The sequence below is a fragment of the Podarcis pityusensis genome, assembly GCF_964106645.2.
Source record: "Podarcis pityusensis genome assembly, chromosome: 1".
In the NCBI taxonomy this organism is placed as follows: Eukaryota; Metazoa; Chordata; class Lepidosauria; order Squamata; family Lacertidae; genus Podarcis; species Podarcis pityusensis.
In genome coordinates this window covers 44,677,822-44,696,586 of record NC_138028.1, presented here as the reverse complement: position 1 = coordinate 44,696,586, position 18,765 = coordinate 44,677,822, and the positions used below count along the sequence as shown (strand labels likewise).

The window sequence follows — 18,765 nt, the reverse complement described above, 5'->3', positions numbered from 1 at the left end:
TTAAGAACTTTGCTTCAGGATGAGAACAGAAATTGTGCTCCGGCGGTTCGGCAGCAGCAGGAGGCCCCATTGGCTAAAGTGGTGCTTCAGGTTAAGAACAGTTTCAGGTTAAGAACGGACCTCCGGAACGAATTAAGTACTTAACCCGAGGTACCACTGTACTATAATTCTTAGTGGGACAAGTATGCTAGTCATTTAAGAACCAAAGGGCTATCTAACTCATCATCCTTTCCCCGTAGCATCCAACCAGATGCCTCTGGGTTGCTCACAAGCAAAATGTGAAGACAATAACCCTCTACCACTCCTATTCCCCACAACAGATATCCAGGGGCATGCTGCTTAACCCTGAAAGCAGCATACAAAAGAACACCTTCTCCCAAGCCCAAAAGAGGTGTGACCACTGGGAGCTGTCTGGCTGACGTTGCCCCACAACGTTGCCCCACAACAAGTGGTGGTTCTCCAGTTGTGGGATGCCATCCCCAGTGAAGTGTGCCTGTTTGCACCATTATTAACTTTCAGTATGAATTTGTAGAACATTCCTCTTTAACCAGGCCTTGAGTGCCTGAAGAATGCTGTTTCTGTCAACCTTGAGATCATTGTTCAGAAGAATGTATTTAACTGTAACTGACTTGTGACAGTGAATTCCATAGTTTGGATGGATAGAGTGATTTTATTTCTGTCTTATGCAAAGCATAGGGATAGTACAGATACCTACAATCCAAAAATTAGTAGCAGATATAGATTCCTGCTAGCAGTGGCGTAGCGTGGGGGGTGCAGGGGGGGCCGGCCGCATCGGGCGCAACATCTGGGGGTTAGGGTTAGGGGGCGCAAATTACTTGCCTTGCCCCGGGTGCTGACAACCCACGCTACGCCACTGCCTGCTAGGACAAACACCAGAGAAGCAAATTTTTGGAGCTGCTACTTCAAAGGTAGTTGCCACCTTACTTGTAATGTCTTTATTATGGTCTGCCAACAGATCACAAGTCATATCTGTTAGGGTCCAGTCAGGGCCAGGGGTGCAGGCGAAGGAGGGGGGCAAAAATCAGCTAAAAATATGTCCATAAATATCTATTATTGCCTCATAAGAAATGGTTTTAAATAGAGAGTGAATTGAATGGGTGGAAGGGGGGGGGTGGAGGAGAGGCTAGGGAGCGCAATCTGGACAGTTCTGCCAGGGATGCAAGATCATCTATCTACGGTTCTGGGTCCAGTCAGCTCTTGTTCTCAAAAGGTCTCTGGAAAAATGCACTCTGAGATCTCTATACAAGGGACACTGCAAAAGCGAATGTATGACATCTTTCACCTCCTCAATAACACAAATGCTCACTGTGCATTAGGAATCCCCTGTATACTTTCCTTCCAAAAAGGCTGAAGGCATTGTTTGGAAACACAGGGCAGTGAAAACTTTTCTAAGGCAACGAAAGCTAGGTCTAGAAAATACTGTTGAAAATACTGATCTCTCCTCATTAAAACTTAAACCAAGGAGAAAACACTTGATTGGCAGGAATATTTTCATGAGAATCTACCTCGAAAACTCTGTTTCTGATGAAAAAGTGTACCATGGAAGTCTGGGCATCTTCAAAGTAATATTGTGACAATGTCGATGAGTAAAGGGCCCATCCACCCTTGTCACGTTGTTATATGAAACTTTGTTTTTGCCTGATTATTTTCCTCAAAATTCACCAGTCTTTTCCCATGAAGTATGGTCATATTCCTCTATTCTATGTATTTTTTTCTGGATTTGTTGAAAGAATAAGAATGTGACTGCTCACTTGTCATTTTGTTCTGTAGTACATTTAATTTCCCCATTGATTTTGTGCATGCCAAGACTTCTTGCTTTATCCATGTGACATACTAACATCTGGGTAATCTTGGGCTAATCCATCAGGTTTGTTTAGATATGAGATAGTTTAGATATGAGATACCTCCCTACAGTGTAGGATGCTGGCCAAGATGCAAATCCCGTCTCATTATATTGTTGTATGGTTTGCATGGTATGCTTGTTAACACTTGCATTTGAAGTTACTCCATCAACTCTGCAGAGTGATTCAGATATATTTGCAACATTAACATTGCAAACTCTGATAATGTTATTACACATAAGGCAGGCGGGAATGACTCCTAATCATCATAATCAGTCAATGTAAAATGTAGCACTAACAACAGGTGATCATCACCTGCCATGAAATTTTTGTAGTAAAACAGAAGTGGCTTTAACTTTTTCATTAAATGAACCATGTAATAGCACAAACCCACTGTTTACTCAATAAAAATGTCTTTTGTTTAAGCTAACATAACTTTAATTTTCACCCTCCCGTTCTGATGAAGTAATGTTCAGCTGGTGAAGCTTGCGTCAGTGTGTTAATACAGTGGTACCTTGGTTCTCAAACATAATCTGTTCCGGAAGTTCGTTCCAAAACCAAAGCGTTCCAAAACCAAGGCGCGCTTTCCCATAGAAAGTAATGCAGAATGGATTAATCCCTAAACAGCAATTTAACATGAATTTTAACTATCTAATGAGACCATTGATCCATAAAATGAAAGCAATAAACAATGTACTGCAGACACACAGTCAATCAATCAGCAGCTGAACTGGGTTCCACAGAGTCACAAAAACAAAAAGAAAACAAAAAGAGCCACACAAACGCAAAATAAATAGCAAAAACTGACAGACCTCAGTGTAACACTCAAATCGGAAGTGTGGCACTCAAATCAGAAGCATAACACTCAAAATGGAGCACATTGGGCTTCCAGAAAAAGTTCGCAAACCAGAACACCTACTTCCGGGTTTGCAGTGTTTGGGTTCCAAGTTGTTTGAGTATCAAGGTGTTTGAGAACCAAGGTACCACTGTACTGTGGTTTTCAAACTTGTTCATGTCATGGAACTGTTTCTATATATATATTTAACACCTGTGCTTTTTACTACAGAATCCCTGCACATTCCAGAGGATTCTGGGAGAGAATTACGGTGTTTGCTTGGTTCACAGCAGGGCAGGAACAGTGAACCTGTGGCCCTCCAGATGCTGCCTACAACAACAACCTTCATCATCCCCGACTGTTGCTGGTGAGAGATGGCAGCCAACAACATCTGGAGGGTGACAGGTCCTCCAGCCCTGTTGCAGGGGGTTCTCACTGAAGCCCATTGTAAACTGAGAGTGTGCCCTAAAACACACCCGGCTCTCCTCTGTGGTTGCCATTTCAGTATTCTTATGAGATCAATAATGCCAGAAGTGTCACCTCCATTGCTAATTTTTCAAATGAAGAAAGCCCTGGGAAGTTTCCAAGGACAAGTCAGATGTTGCCAATACTGAATTCAGTACCCAACAGCCTGGTTGGGTGTAAGGCAGCGTTCTGCATCCCTGGCAACACTAGGTGATGCTGGCAAGCCCTGGCTGAAATTACTCAAGTTTCATGCAGTTAAAGTGAACTACTGAATACATAATCCTAGCTAGAGGATATGCAAATCTGTGAGCTATTTTAAGCTGTTCCGTGGCATGAATGTAAAAATGCAACTAAAAATCATGCTGCATCTACCACAGCACATTGCAATTAAAAATCAATAAGAGATATGCCAAAACCCCCAGCAATTTTCAAGAGGTCCATGGAAGAGAAAAATATGGGAACGACTGCCATAAATAATCATAATATAAAACAGAATAGACGAAATGATATAACAAACGTGGTGAGAAATAAAGGAAAATTAAACATAAATCAATAAAACCAACTTAATTAAAACCTGGCAGTCGAGCCAACAAATGGCATAATTACTTAGTTTGAATCAGAGGTCGGTAACCTAAGGCCCATGGGCCAGAAGCAGTCCATGAGGGTCGCTTAACTGACCCATGAGCCACCCCCGAACCGAGCCGCCCACTTGGCAAGTCCCCGCTGCTGCGCTAAACCAGCATGGCGTGGCTTGGGGACTCTCTTTCGCGGCTCCGGAAATTATATCTGCACATGTCCGCAGCGCCAGAAATAATTTATGTGCATGCCCAGACGACTGAAATCGCTTCAGTGCAGGCGCAATTTTCGGCATCTGGGCATGCGCAGAAGCGATTTCTGGCACTGCGGACATGTGCAGGCGCGATCCTCGGCCCACGGAGGATCTCTACGGGAGTGATCCAACCCATGCCCAGTAAGCCTTGCCAACCCCTGGTTTGAATGAAGTAATTGTGTCCCTAGATTTAAAATGGCATTGTATTAGTTTTCAGATTTAGTTTCTGTAAAGACTCTCCTCCCTGCAAGAGAGGGGAGTGGTTGTGGACGGGAGCCGGACTCCGCCTCAAGCAGGGGGCGTTTGCCCCCTGCCTCCCACTCACCTGGCTGGCGCCCACGCCCTCGGCCAGGCACCCAACCAGGTGCCTTCAAGGGGGAGTGTACAGCAGCCTGAATTGCTGCGGCGACAGCCTCCAGCCCTCACTTTTGTCGTCCCGTCGCGTCCCGTTTCTGTAAGCAACAATTAACCATGATAAAATGTACAAACATAAAATCAAAATAACTGAAATTTATAATCCAAGTTTTGCAAAAGTGTTACACAGTTTAGCTCATGCCCTGGCTAGTGTTGTTAAGAAAGTAGCAACTCTTTTCAGTAACTTCTGGATAGCCTTGTTAAAGCAAAATAAGCCTAACTTTTGGCACATTGGTTAATTGGAACAATTTTCAACTGAACCAGCAAGATATTTTAAGCGTACCTATTATCTACGTGGGACAAGAAGCTACAGTTAGAACTGGATATGGAACAACTGATTGGTTCAAAATTGGGAAAGGAGTACGGCAAGGCTGTATATTGTCTCCCTGCTTATTTAACTTATATGCAGAATTCATCATGCGAAAGGCTGGGCTGGATGAATCCCAAGCCGGAATTAAGATTGCCGGAAGAAATATCAACAACCTCAGATATGCAGATGACACAACCTTGATGGCAGAAAGTGAAGAGGAATTAAAGAACCTTTTAATGAGGGTGAAAGAGGAGAGCGCAAAATATGGTCTGAAGCTCAACATCAAAAAAACGAAGATCATGGCCACTGGGCCCATCACCTCCTGGAAAATAGAAGGGGAAGAAATGGAGGCAGTGAGAGATTTTACTTTCTTGGGCTCCATGATCACTGCAGATGGTGACAGCAGTCACGAAATTAAAAGACGCCTGCTCCTTGGGAGAAAGGCGATGGCAAACCTAGACAACATCTTAAAAAGCAGAGACATCACCTTGCCAACAAAGGTCCGTATAGTAAAAGCCATGGTTTTCCCAGTAGTGATGTATGGAAGTGAGAGCTGGACCATAAAGAAGGCTGATCGCCGAAGAATTGATGCTTTTGAATTATGGTGCTGGAGGAGACTCTTGAGAGTCCCATGGACTGCAAGAAGATCAAACGTATCCATTCTGAAGGAAATCAGCCCTGAGTGCTCACTGGAAGGACAGATCGTGAAGCTGAGGCTCCAATACTTTGGCCACCTCATGAGAAGAGAAGACTCCCTGGAAAAGACCCTGATGTTGGGAAAGATGGAGGGCACAAGGAGAAGGGGACGACAGAGAATGAGATGGTTGGATGGTGTTCTTGAAGCTACCAGCATGAGTTTGATCAAACTGCGGGAGGCAGTGGAGGACAGAAGTGCCTGACGTGCTCTGGTCCATGGGGTCACGAAGAGTCGGACACGACTAAACGACTAAACAACAACAACAATTATCTGTGTATTGGCATTGTTGATACAATGATGCTTTAGACCAGGCATATTTGGACTGTGTACACATTCCCATCTATTCTGCATCCAGCATGCTTCCACCATTGCCTTGTGAAGCCATGTATGCATTATATTAGCCACAATCCACATCTATTATGTAGTCTCCCAAGAAAAACTGCATGTTGATGTGTCTCTCTCCACCTGCCCACAACAGATTAGATTTGTAGCCAAGACATATGAAGACATCCATGCCCCCTCTCTACCCACAGGCGTGGGCAGTGGGCAACTTGGAAATGCATCAAAAGTACAGATGCTTACAATGACATGCAAATGCTATCTGAGATGCAGGGAGTGGGTGCTGGATGACCTCCCTGCAGTTTAAGTTGGTAATGTGTACACAACTTCAGTTTTGACTAACTTAAGTTTACTGATTTCAGTGGGTCTTTTCTGAGCATGACTGACTCAAGTAGAAATCTATGTCTGCTCATTGATTTTTAAAGTTTTGTCTGTGCTTTAAATATTTTTGATTCACAACAGGGGTGCCAACTTCAATAAAATATGGTGGGGGGCAGGTAAGCTCCACCCACATAATTGATCACAAGACACAGTGCACACACACCATTTGAATGGGAATGCCCATCAATGGAGGAGGGCCCTCAAATATTTTATAGGGGACTGAAGGGACCTTGGCCCCTAGGAGTTGGTTCCGATGATTCACAATCTGTCTGTCAGTCTACTAATTATCATATAATTGGATAGCTTCATCACCTCTTTTAGATTACTATTGTAAGGTGTCTTGAGTCTGTGCATGTTGTGGGGTAAAAGTTTTAAATTAAACCACAAAATTTATCTCACAGGAAAACAACACCTGATGATTTCATTATCTAGCACAAATCGGGGGAAAGGAGGTGAGATGGCGATGGAGAAACATCTCTAGGCAGAGCCTCCTTCGTAATTAGTGTTCTTTTCTCCTTCTTTTCATCTGAATTGGGTCACTAGAATTAGGGAAAACTGCTTTGAAATCGCTCAGAAAACAGCTGCTACCTGAGGGAGTATTCCAGCCTTGAGAGAAGTTGCTCAAGTTAAATTCTTTATCTAGCACAAATCAAGAGTTCTCAAGTAACTACTGCTTGACTGTAAACAGAAATGGGAGGGAGGGAGATTAAGAAAGTACCTTTCACAACTCCATTCCTCTAGACAATGAGCCTCTTCCTTTTGTAGCTATCTTATGAACTTCCTCTTCTACCTGAGTAGGAGAAAATGGGCTGGCATCTACATTCCTAAAGGGCGGGTCTTGAGTTTAGTTTTAAGATGCCTCCTCAATTATTGTTGCCAGCACAACAGGCTGTAAGGATGTTTCAGGAGCACCTTCCAGCTCAACTGCCTTTCCCAGCTAAACATGCCTTCAATGTGCCGACCAAAACAGCATGCTGTTCCAGTTCATGTCAGGTAGGCATTCTATAAAAGAAAAAAGTATATGGGTCTACCCCCTACCCAACTCTGGATATTTTATTGAGGGTGGTTGACTTTCTGTTATTTGAGCCACCCAAGAGCTGATTTTATGGTTTTGTTCTCAATATTTTCCTTTTCATTGCTTTGTTATAATTGTTCTCTCTGTTTTATATACCTGTATTTTTCCGTGTATAAGACATTTTTTGCAAAAAAAAAAAAAAAAAAAGAATTATTCAAAAATTGGAGGTCATCTTATATGGGGATGGTGAATGCACAGGGGTTTAGGCTTGGGCTCTGGGGCGGGTGGCCCAGGTGGCCTGATCTCAGGTTCAGGTTGGGGTTCACTCTCTGGCACGGGCATGGGTGGAGTTGCTCAACAACTCAAGTTGTGTCCCTCTGGTGCCCGCTTGTCCGCCCCCTGTGCCAGAGGGTCATGCTCTGCTGCTTACCACTTCCACCAACCATTCCGCCACTGATGTTTAAATATATGGTACTAAATATACCGGTGCTTTGAATATTTAATAAAATACCAACATTGTTCTGTGTGATGCTGAAAATATTGATTTCTTAATTTTGGGTTCAAAAAAATAGGGGTCATCTTATACGGGAGGGCATCTTATACACGGAAAAATATAGTACATTACAAAACACTACATTGCAGGAATAGCCTGGTTCCCAAGGGATCAAGAAGTAGGGTTGTTGTTGTTTTGCCCGCTAACCAGAACAGCAAAGAGAGACAGGTTGTTGTCTCCACCAAACTATGTTGCACTGTGTACCTTGAGGAAGATAGTCAGTTAGTAGAGATGGAATACAAATAGGATGTAATAGAGGTTCTCTGAACAAGACTGTCTGGGAAAGTAGGTTACAAATACAGTGGTACCTCCGGTTATGAACGGGATCCATTTCGGAGGCCAGGCCATATCCTGAAATCTTCGTAACTGGAGGTGCCTCTTCTGCGCATGTGCGAGGCACACAGAGCGCTTCTGCGCAAGCGGCAAACCCACTTCTAGGTTTGCCACATTCGCAACCTGAAAGTTACGTAACCCAAGGGTCCACTGTAGAGTCATTACTGAATGCTTGGAAACACCAAGATTCCTTAGACTTGCCAATTGGGGTTTTGAGAACTGTGAGGAAAGAACCGTTAGGCCCTGGCTTGGCTTTCATGCCAGAGAAGCAGGAGGGGAACATAAGGCTTCTGTAGAATGCAACATTTCTCTACAGACGCATCAGTTCTTCCATACTGTGTTTCATTCATTTCTCCCATAGTTTAAATGGAGAGAGTGAGTAGGTGGGAATCCAGATGGAAAGTTTTAAAAGCAAAGGTTTGTTCAAAAACAACAACCCAAGCATTCATGCTTTAATGACTTAGACTGCAAGCCTATACACACTCACCTGAGACGTGGGTGGCATTGTGGTCTAAACCACTGACCCTCTTGAACTTGCTGATCATAAGGTCAGCAGTTTGAATCTGCATGATGGGGTGAGCTCCTGTTGCTTTGTTCCAGCTCCTGCCAACCTAACAGTTTGAAAGCATGCCAGCACAAGTAGTACCGCTGTGATGGGGATGTAAACAGTGTTTCCGTGCACTCTGGCTTCCATCACTGTGTTCTGTTGTGCCAGAAGTGGTTTAGTCTTGCTGGCCACATGAGCCAGAAAGCTGTCTGCGGACAAATGCCAGCTCCCTCGGCCTGAAAGCGGAGATGAGCGCCACACCCCATAGTCAAATTCGACTGGACTTAACCCTCTAGGGGTCCTTTAACTTTTAACTTTTATGCACTTACCTGCAAGCAAGCTTCTTGGATTTACTTCTAAGTAGACAAGTGACTGCACTTTAAAACTGAAAAGATGGCATTATGCCAAAGGGAAGGGTGTCATTTACATTCTTTTGACCTTTTCCTGCAACTCAGCATTCCCAGTCAAGAATATGTGCCCAAAATCATCCACTGATTAGGTTTTTTTTTAGTGTTGGCTCTCACTACTTGCTAAACCAGGTATTTAATAACCAACACCTCTACTTCAGAATTTCAACATTTATTCCTGTTTGAAGTGCATGCTATTGCAACATGATAAAGTTGTTGGTTTACATACACAGTTTATCTTTTTGAACGTTGTCTCCTTTCTGTCCCTTTGCCTTCCTCACAGGACTTCAGTATAAATGCATATCCTGTGGAAAGCCTGGGAAATGAACCCATGAACCTGTGCAATGAAGTGCACTGTAATTCTCAATACAAGGTATGGTGGACATTTAGAATTGGGACATACTGGCAAATTCACGTTATTGTTGATTGGGAAGTCCTTCGCAACAAGCCCACTTACCTAAACAATAAGGCTTATGCAATAAGGAAAGTGTTGGGGAAAGGCAGTGGAAAGTGTGGGATCATGCTTGCTTTGATACAACAAATCTTGCTTTTCAAACAATCAGGATGAAAGTTTGTTAAATAGTCAACATCATCAATTTTCCCTGCAAATCGGGATGAGTGCTTAATAAGCAGGTTGTCTGGAAGCGACCTCACGTGAGCTTTTCTCTGCATTCAGATAATGCAAGAGGACTTTCTGGTTCATTTTGAAGTTTCTTCAAAACTTTCTTTTGCCTACCCTAGTTGAGATGTGGTTGTTGCCAGTAGAAAACAAATGAGAAATCCAGGTTTTTAGTGTTCATGTGACTTGGTAGTAAGGTGTTCACTCAAAAGCAAAAGGATGCAAGGATGAAAGGATTTCATGCTCTAACTGTTAAATAAATTCTGAACATTCTTACAGTATGAAAACAAAACCTGCAAGTACAAATCGATCAATAGGGGTGGGTGGGGTTATAATGGTTAAGAAAGTGTGGGTTATGCCAACCTTGTGAAGTAGCCCAGTAATACTAATACTGCTGTAGGGAACTGAGAATAAGTATTGATAAATACACTGCTTGATTGTAAGCAGCAGCAGCACCCTCAAAGTGGCTTACAAAAAGATAAAACAAGAAAATCAAGGAAAACTCACAGTAATACTTTAGAAAATACAAAAGTCAAAATAGTAAACAAATTAAAAGTAGTATATGACTACCTTGTAGTCCATTGTGGTTATCCGTGGAATTGTTCAGGAGAATTGGGAGAGGCCGTGCGGTCTCTGGGCTGCTGCCTGGATGCAGTAGGGGGTGGAGCATAAGCTGAGCTTCAATCCTGCCAAGATAGTGGAAATGTAGGTAAGTGTTTCATGGGGACAGCATATGCTCACTTCCCGTCTGCAGGAACCCCACTTGATCTCCAAGAATTCTCAAAGATTATAGACAGAGTCTCTGAGATGAGATCCACAAACTCCTTTAGTACTCTTGAGTGCAGTTCATCAGGCCCTGGAAATTTGAATTCCTTTAAAGTAGCTAGGTGATCCTTTATCCTCTCTTTTCCCATCTTGGGCTGCAGTTCCATCCTTGCATTGTTAATTCTGATACCACCACTTTGGGCGCTCTGTAAAGACAGACAAAGTAGGTGTTGGGTGTTCCACCTTCTCTCTGTCACCCAATAGCATTTCTCCATCTTTTCCATGCAGAAGACCTACTCCTTGCTTATTCTTCCTCTTGCTTTGAACATAGCCAAATAAACATTTTAAAATTATTTTTAACTTCTCTTGCAAGCCTGAGTTCATTCTGAGCTTTGGCCTGCCTGACCTTCTCCCTGCAATTGTTGGCTACTTATATATACTCTTCCTTTCTTATTTCTCCTTTCTTCAATTTCTTACACTTCCCCTTCTTACAACTCAGCTCATCTGTAAGCTCCTTATGCATCCACACTGGTTTCTTTCAGTGGTTCCTACATTTTTTTCTTGCTGGAATTGTCTGCCTTTGTGTCTTCGGTATTTCACCTTTAAGAAACTCCCACCCTTCTTGGACTCCCTTCTCTTTGACTATTTCTAACCATGGGATCTCACCCAGTAGTTCCTTAACCTTTTTGAAATCAACTTTCTTAAAGTCCAGAGTGCAAGTCCAACTGCACTCAGTTTTCCCTTGCCTTTGTATAATTAAACACTAGAGGTCATGATCACTTCCTCCTAAGGTTCCCAGTACTTTCACTTTGTCAGTCAGTTCCTCCCTGTTAGTGAGGACCAAGTCCCAGAGAGATGACTCCCTTGTTGTTTCTCCCATCTTCTGGGAAGCGCAATTGTCAGTGAGGCAATTGAAGAATTTGTTGGACCTTACATTCTTGGCAGAGTTTGCATTCCAACAGATATACCATAGTAGTTCAAGTCACACAACTCTTTTTAATGTTTGGTAATCTGCTGTTGGAAGGCATCATCCAAGTCTTCAGTTTGGCTTGGAGGTCTATAGCAGTAAGGTGGCTCTTGTTTCCATCTTCTCCATTTTTTACTCTTTTTTTTTTTTTTTTTACTCTCAATCTGCCTTCCATACACCAAGTCATTGATCTATTCGCAAGTGTACATATCATTTGCATACAATGGTACTCTTCCTCTCTTCCTGTTTGGTCTATTCCATTGGAACAGGTTATACTCCTCAGTTTCTACATTCCAGTCACGAGTCTCATCCCATGAGGTTTCAGTAATACCTATTAGGCCATATTGGCAACCTTGATTAAAAGCTCAAATTCTTCTTGCTTGTTTCTCATACTCTGCATTAGTATAGAGACAACTGAAATCATGAGACTTTCATCCACACACTGCTACCTCTGTTCCCCTCAGAGTGACAGGAATCATTCTGTACACTATACTTTCCACTGGCACCTCAGTGTGTTCTGGAGTTTGCAACTACTGTTGTTGCTACTCTGGCCAAGAAATGTCCAAAGTTAGGGCAAGGAATCAGTTTTGCAGCTCCATTTGTGCCCACTCCCCAACTTTGATTTGTGGAACTGGCACTGCTACAGGTGCCACATAATGCGATTCAGCATTTATAAGAAATCATTTTTTAGTTTAGCAGCAACCATACTTTGGAACTCCCTGCCTTAAAAAAACCCCCCAAAAACCTATGAAAACAATTACACATTCAGCAATTACAAATTAAAGAAACAATAAAAAAATAATGAAAGTAAGATCAGAATTAGAGATGGGAAGGCCTGGAGGGAACCAGAAAAATGAGGGGGAACACCAATTTTATTCCTCTTTTTCCTTGTTTTTCCCATTTCCCCGCTCCCCCCCCCATTTCCCCTGTTTCCCCCTGTTTTATCCTGTTTTCCCCCCAAAGCTGTTTTTTTCCAGAAAAATTGAAAAAAAACAGTTTGATATGGTTTGAATATTCCACCCCCCCTCATTTCTTCCAGAAAAAAACGGCTTTGAGAAGAAAATAGGGGGGAAACCAACACCCCACCCCAATTTTTCTGTTTCCCCCCCAGGCCTTTCCATCTCTAATCAGAATTACAACCATTTGTAGTACCCTAATACATTAAATACTGACATTCAATATATGCCAGATTTGTTTTGGTTTCTCAGACAACTCCCTGGCTAGTGACTCTATGTTTTCTGATACCTGCTTAAAACATTTTTATTTATGCAAACCTACCCAGAAACGTATATTTTGTTGTGTTTTAATTTCTTTTACTGTTAAGTTGAATGATGTTCAAATGTTTTTAACTGTTTCAAACTGTTTTATTTATAATGTACTTGTAAACTGATTACTGTAGAGGTTTTACTATAATCAAGTGGTAGATACATCTTGTTAAGTAAAATAAATAAGTATAATTATTCCAGGGATTTATTTTTATCAGACTTCTCCCCATTAGCTAATGTGCTGCTATTCTCTCTTTTTTAAAATAATTTTTATTGAGTTTTTTCTCTTATAACAATATCTGCAATCATTACATTACATTCAAGTTTCACTTTCCCCCTTTCCCTACTGACTTCCCTCAACTTCTGTCCTTGGTTTATTACCTCTCATATTACAATCTGCTGTTTGTATATACTTCCATATTGTCATACTACAGTGGTACCTCGGGTTAAGAACTTAATTCGTTCTGGAGGTCTGTTCTTAACCTGAAACTGTTCTTAACCTGAAGCACCACTTTAGCTAATGGGGCCTCCTGCTGCTGCTCTGCCGTTGCTGCACGATTTCTGTTCTCATCCTGAAGCAAAGTTCTTAACCCGAGGTAATATTTCTAACCCGAGGTAATATTTCCAGCAGAGTCTGTAACTGAAGCGTATGTAACCTGAAGTTCATGTAACCTGAGGTACCACTGTATTATGTTCTTTGTTCTTTACACATAAAATTGCAAATGTTTATTTAAATCCTGCCAGTGACTCTATTGTGCTGCAATTCACTACATTGGTGTCAGATTTGTACCCGTTGATGAAAAATTAGGTCCAACCTGAAAACCATGAGAGTCCAAATGACACAGAAATGGACTTGAACTGGAAACACCTTGTTCCATGTGCCTGATGAGCCATAGATGGAAGAGATTAGATACGGGCAAAGTATTGTCTTTCAACTGCAATTCCTCATATGCAGAAGATTAGTGGCCCAGCTCATAGAGATGTTATGAAGACAAACCAGATAGGGACTATAAATCACCTCCCCCATTTGAAGTGCTATATAAGTGATAAATAACAATTATGTCAGCAGCAACCTGCCCATCAACTTTACTCAGAACCCCACCCACAGGAAAGAACAGTTAGGAGAAGTGCTTGGGAATGCTTAGTTCTGATGACGAGGATTATAATCAAACAGCTTTCCTACAGGAAATGATGAATGCCATTTCATATCTAGGATGGCTAGATATCTGCAGCATTATTTTATTTTATTTTAAAAAAACACACACTTTAATGGTGTAGGAGGCACTTTCTTTTGGACATTAAATAAAAAAGAGTAATATCACATGAGAAATTACGTCATAGCTTCCAGCTGAATTCCATGTGACATTTAGAGTGAACAGGAAAGATAAAGGAATTGCACGACTCCTCATAAGATGCACCCTGATATCAACTGGCCAAAGAATATCCCTAAACCTCTGAGAGCAGAAGACAGGGAATAAATGTCAGCTGAAGCAGGCATCCTTCAGTTGTCCAGTTGCTTGAAGCATCAGTGCTGGGTGTTATTTAAAAGTGAAACAAAACAAAACAAAAATAGGGTGGGGTATTAAAATGAATTTAATACCCAAAAGAAAAGATACTTCCATAGTGTTGAATTCATTCTTGCTTCTTGTTGTTGTTGTTGTTGTTAAGTATTTGCTTTAGGGTCAAATGGTGTTTGTTCAGTTATAATGGAAGAAAGTGGTCCAAACAGAATTCGCTATTTGGAAATTAGCGAATAACCTGGGAGTAATGGTGGTTAATTCCATCTTTCAGAGCTTTCATTATTATTTGCTATTGAAAACTGATGCCAGTTGGTGATCTGAACACGCCAAGGTCATGGAGAATGTGCGCTTCATTCTTTAGCCTAGACCAGGGGTTGTCAACCTGGTCCCTACTGCCTACTAGTGGGCGATTTAGGTGGACACAAGCTTAATCCTCCTTCCATCGAGTGCTGGTGGGCGGTAAGGAAATTTTGCCATCAAGAAAGATGCATTAGTAGGCGGTAGGTATAAAAAGGTTGACTTCCCCTGGCCTAGACAATTACTTATATGTTGTTTTGCAGAATTATTAACCATTGGTTAGCTTGCTGCTCTGCTAGGTACTTGATTATCCAAACACAATTTAATATTCATCCTTTGCTTTGCTTTGCTGTTTTTCAGCAGCTGGAAGAATTTCCTTGCAACTTGCTTACTGTAAGAGTCATACGAATGAGAAATCTTCGCCAAGCTGATGTCTGTGAGTGTTCTTCCGTTCCTGTTTCATATTGCTTTTAAAGTTCACTCACTCTTGATAGTTTGCACATCTAGCTTCATATGTGCTGCAGGATTTCATAGCTGACAAGATAAATTGCATACGAAACTATATTTATATCAGTGCCCAAGTATGGCTTGCTCATAAACTCTTAAGTTGGGTAAGATAACTATTTGCACTGTTTGTGGGTGGAAAGGAGAACAGGAGAATAAACTGGTTTGCCTGGTTTGCCTTGCAAAAGATCTGGTGAAAATATGGAACAGGGGGGAAAGCAGAGTGGTAGGGATTGTTTTGGCTTAGGCTGCAACCTCTACACATTTACCAAGGAGTAAATTCCTTTGAATTTAATGGGGCTTTTTTCTGAGTTGGCGTGCATAGGATTGCACCATTAATCACAAACAGGTTGATCCCATATGGTGATGCTAAAGGAATTTGAGTAGTCCCCAAGTTTATTTGAAATGTCCACCAAATTGGTCTCTTTAATATATGGAGGTTCCTGAGTAAAGGAGAAAGAGCCCTCAGATATTCTCACAATCACTTTTCCTCAGAGAACTTATATCAGGTCACGTCCAGGCCAGTATTATCTACTCTGACTGCCAACAGCTCTCCAGTCTAAGGATGGGGAAGAAATTCAATGCCATTCACATTTAAAGCTGAATTTATCAAACAGCCTTCAAAATTCACACTTATCTGAATTTTGTGCCATTAGTGAAAATGGCAGACAAAACAACATTATATTAGTAGAAATTGCTTGCCAAAATGCTTACATTAGTCAAAACTGTGTACAAAAACATGTTTATTAGGAGAAATTCACACTAAAATGCTAAAGAATTTTCCTGAGAATCTTTTTAAAAACTGCAAATTGCAGCAGAAATGGTAAGGTCAGGTTTTAGGATTGGGAGAACGAGAAACTGAAATAACAGGTATTGGCAGATCCTTCCATCCTTACCAGCGTCTTAAGCAAAGGCCTTTTCCATCACCTGCAACCTAATCTTTCTTTTAACTGAAGATGCTACAAATTGAACCTGAGGAATTGTGCATGCAAAGCACATGCTCTGCCATTAGGCTATGTCCTCTATCTCAAGAGAGGGGCTCTCCATGAATAAATCAATCTCTAGCCACCTATATGACAGGCATGAATATTGGCCACTATGCTAATGAGGACTTGAAGCCCGCCCTGCTTTATGGAGTAATGAACTGCCCCATAACCCACAGATCTAAGGGATATCTGAGATATCAATCTCAAATAACCTAAGGTGGCAATTATGGGCTTTGTTTCCTCCTGCCCTTATGGAGAAGTCACCAGAAGCCTGCATCCAGGAGGTAGTGCACCACACGATGTCCAGCCCAATCATATGGAGATATTCAATCCAGTTCTGCATATCCCTGGGAGCCATTGATACCAAAAAGGAGGGCTCTATGCATGGAGTACCAGTTTATAAATGTGACATCACTTGCGTGAGGGCAATGCCCATGTAGAATAATTTAGTTGAATGCTGCCCCATAGAACGTGGAGTTGGAAGAGACCCTGAGAATCATCTAACCCAACTCCCTGCTGTGCAGCAATCTTCTGCGTGGTGAATGACCATCCAACCTCTGCTTAAACACCTCCAAGGAAGGAGAGTCCACCACCTCTTGTGGGAGTTTGTTTCACTGTCAAACAGCTCTTACTGACAGAAAGTTCTTCCTGATGTTTAGTCGGAATCTCCTTTCTTGTAACTTGAAGCCATTAGTTCAAGTCCTACCCTCCAGAGCAGGAGAAAACAAACTGTTCCCTCTTCCATGTGACAGCCCTTGAGATATTTGAAGATATCTATCATATCTCCTCTCAGTCTCCTCTTTTCCAGGCAAAACATACCCAGCTCCTTCAAGCGCTCCTCCTAAGGCTTATTTTCCAGACCCTTGTTGATTTTGGTTGCCGTCCTCTGTACATGTTCCAGCTTGTCAACATCCTTCTTAAATTGTGGTACCCAGAACTGGATACAGTACTCCAGGTGTGGTCTGACCAAAGCAGAATAGAACAGTGCTATTCCTTTTATTGGGCCATTCTGTTGATGCAGCCTAGGATAACATTGGGGGTTTTTTTGTCTTTGTTTTGTTGCTGCTGCTGCATCACACTGTTGACTCATGTTCAGCTTGTGGTATACTAAGACCCCGAAGTCCTTTTCACATGTATTTCTGGAAAGTCAGGTATCCCCCATTTTATATCTGTACAGCTGGTTCTTCCTGCCTAAATCTAGAACCATGCATTTGTCCCTTTTGAAATTCATTTTGTTAGTTTTGGCCCAGTTCTCCAATCTTCTGGTTCCATCTTCTGCAACATTAGCTTCCTCTCCCAGTTTGATGTCCTCTCAATTCCTTTGTCCATGTTGTTTATAAGGCAGGCCCAGGACAGAACCCCGTTGCACTCCACTTGTCACATTTTTCCAAGGATGAGGAAGAACCATTAGTGAGTACTCAGTTTTGAGTTGAATGTGCTCAAGAATAATGACTCAAGACAATGTGCTATGGGATTAAAATTGGCCACAACTTTATTAAGTTTCAGATGTAGGGAGACCTTGGCTCAGGCATTGGGCATTTATCCTTCCCAGTCCCCAGCCGGGGATCTGGGAGACTTCAGGGTTATCCAGAATGTGTGGGGATTGGGCTGGCTCTGGAGGGGAGAGCAATGACAACCTCTTGGTGTATGGCCAATGCCTCCCCTCAAGACCCCTTTAACAGGGAACCCTGGTATCATCGCTGCAAGGGGGCGTGGATCACTGCTTCACCCTCCCCCCCCATTTAGGAAGCTAGACTAAAGGATTCTGCCCAAGGCCTGAAACCACCAAAGTTGTGACATTTTGCTACGGGAAAGGCAAAACCTGCCAATGCAGGAAAATTCCTTTCCGGCCCTTCAACAGTGACCCTGACATAGCAGCGCCTGCGTACCTGTGGAGAAAAGGTTAACCTGCAAAAGAAGACTTAACTGAGGGAGGGGAGGGTGGGACAAGCTCTGGAGCCGACTGCCACTTTGCAGGTAAGATTCACCTTCTGTTGTGTGGGTAGGACATCCCTCCCCCTACCTGGCCAATGCCCTGGCAACGCCTCCCCAAGCAGGATTGGGCGATTGGCTGAGGTAGGCGGAGACCTCCAGGCATCCAGCCTGGGGAGGATGAAGCCAGGCCAAACTACCAGGAGTCGCACTGGCTGCGCGCTACCATGCAAAAGGCGCCCCCATTTGATGTGGGGAGCGGTCATTCTTAAATTCCATAAGAAGAGGCATCCCAGCCCTGCTCTCTCTCTCCCTCCCCACTTCCCATGGAAGGTATGAATAGGAATTATAGGTGTGTTTGGCTCAATACAGTTTTGCTCCTCCCCTCAGTAAGGAGATTATGCAAGGCTCCTGATTACAGGAACAACCACATGATGTTCAGCTGAAGTGCTTACAAGGCAGTTCTCCCCATTCCACCCTGCATTTGCAACATGCAGCACTGTTTTCCATTCTGCTGCAGTTTGTCTTCTGTTATTTGTCTCACTGTCCTCTGTGGCAAAATCATCCACACTATAGTTTGTCAAGGGTACTGGGAATTATAGCTCTGTGAAGTGGAAGCTACAGTTCCCAAGATTCTTTGTGGGAAGTCAAATGCTTTAAATGTGTGTTGGATGTTATTCCACCCCATTCATTTCAGCAAAAAGGAAACACAATGCAAATTGGAAGGGGTTGTAGCCAGTTACATTTCTGGACTGAAAACAATGCAGCTGCAAATATCAATTGTATCTGTAGGATTTATTTCTGTTCTGGACGCTCTTCACACTTTCCCATATGAAAGGCTGACATGCAACCCCGCCCTCCCCGCCCGCCGCCCGCATAAATACAGTTTAGGAACTTCTGAATAGATTTGCAACAAATGTATT

General features: G+C 42.5%; 1 protein-coding gene across 1 annotated transcript in view; it reads left to right on the top strand.

The window, feature by feature from the left end:
- Window positions 1–6,984: 6,984 nt before the first annotated feature.
- LOC308472095 (cytosolic phospholipase A2 epsilon-like) overlaps window positions 6,985–18,765 on the top strand; it is a 47,257-nt gene continuing 35,476 nt past the window's right edge. The window contains exons 1-3 of the mRNA XM_080996584.1: window positions 6,985–7,125; window positions 9,271–9,360; window positions 14,784–14,856. Coding sequence (XP_080852710.1) covers window positions 6,988–7,125; window positions 9,271–9,360; window positions 14,784–14,856 — 301 coding nt within the window. The 5' untranslated portion in view covers window positions 6,985–6,987. The remainder of the gene's footprint in view (window positions 7,126–9,270; window positions 9,361–14,783; window positions 14,857–18,765) is intronic.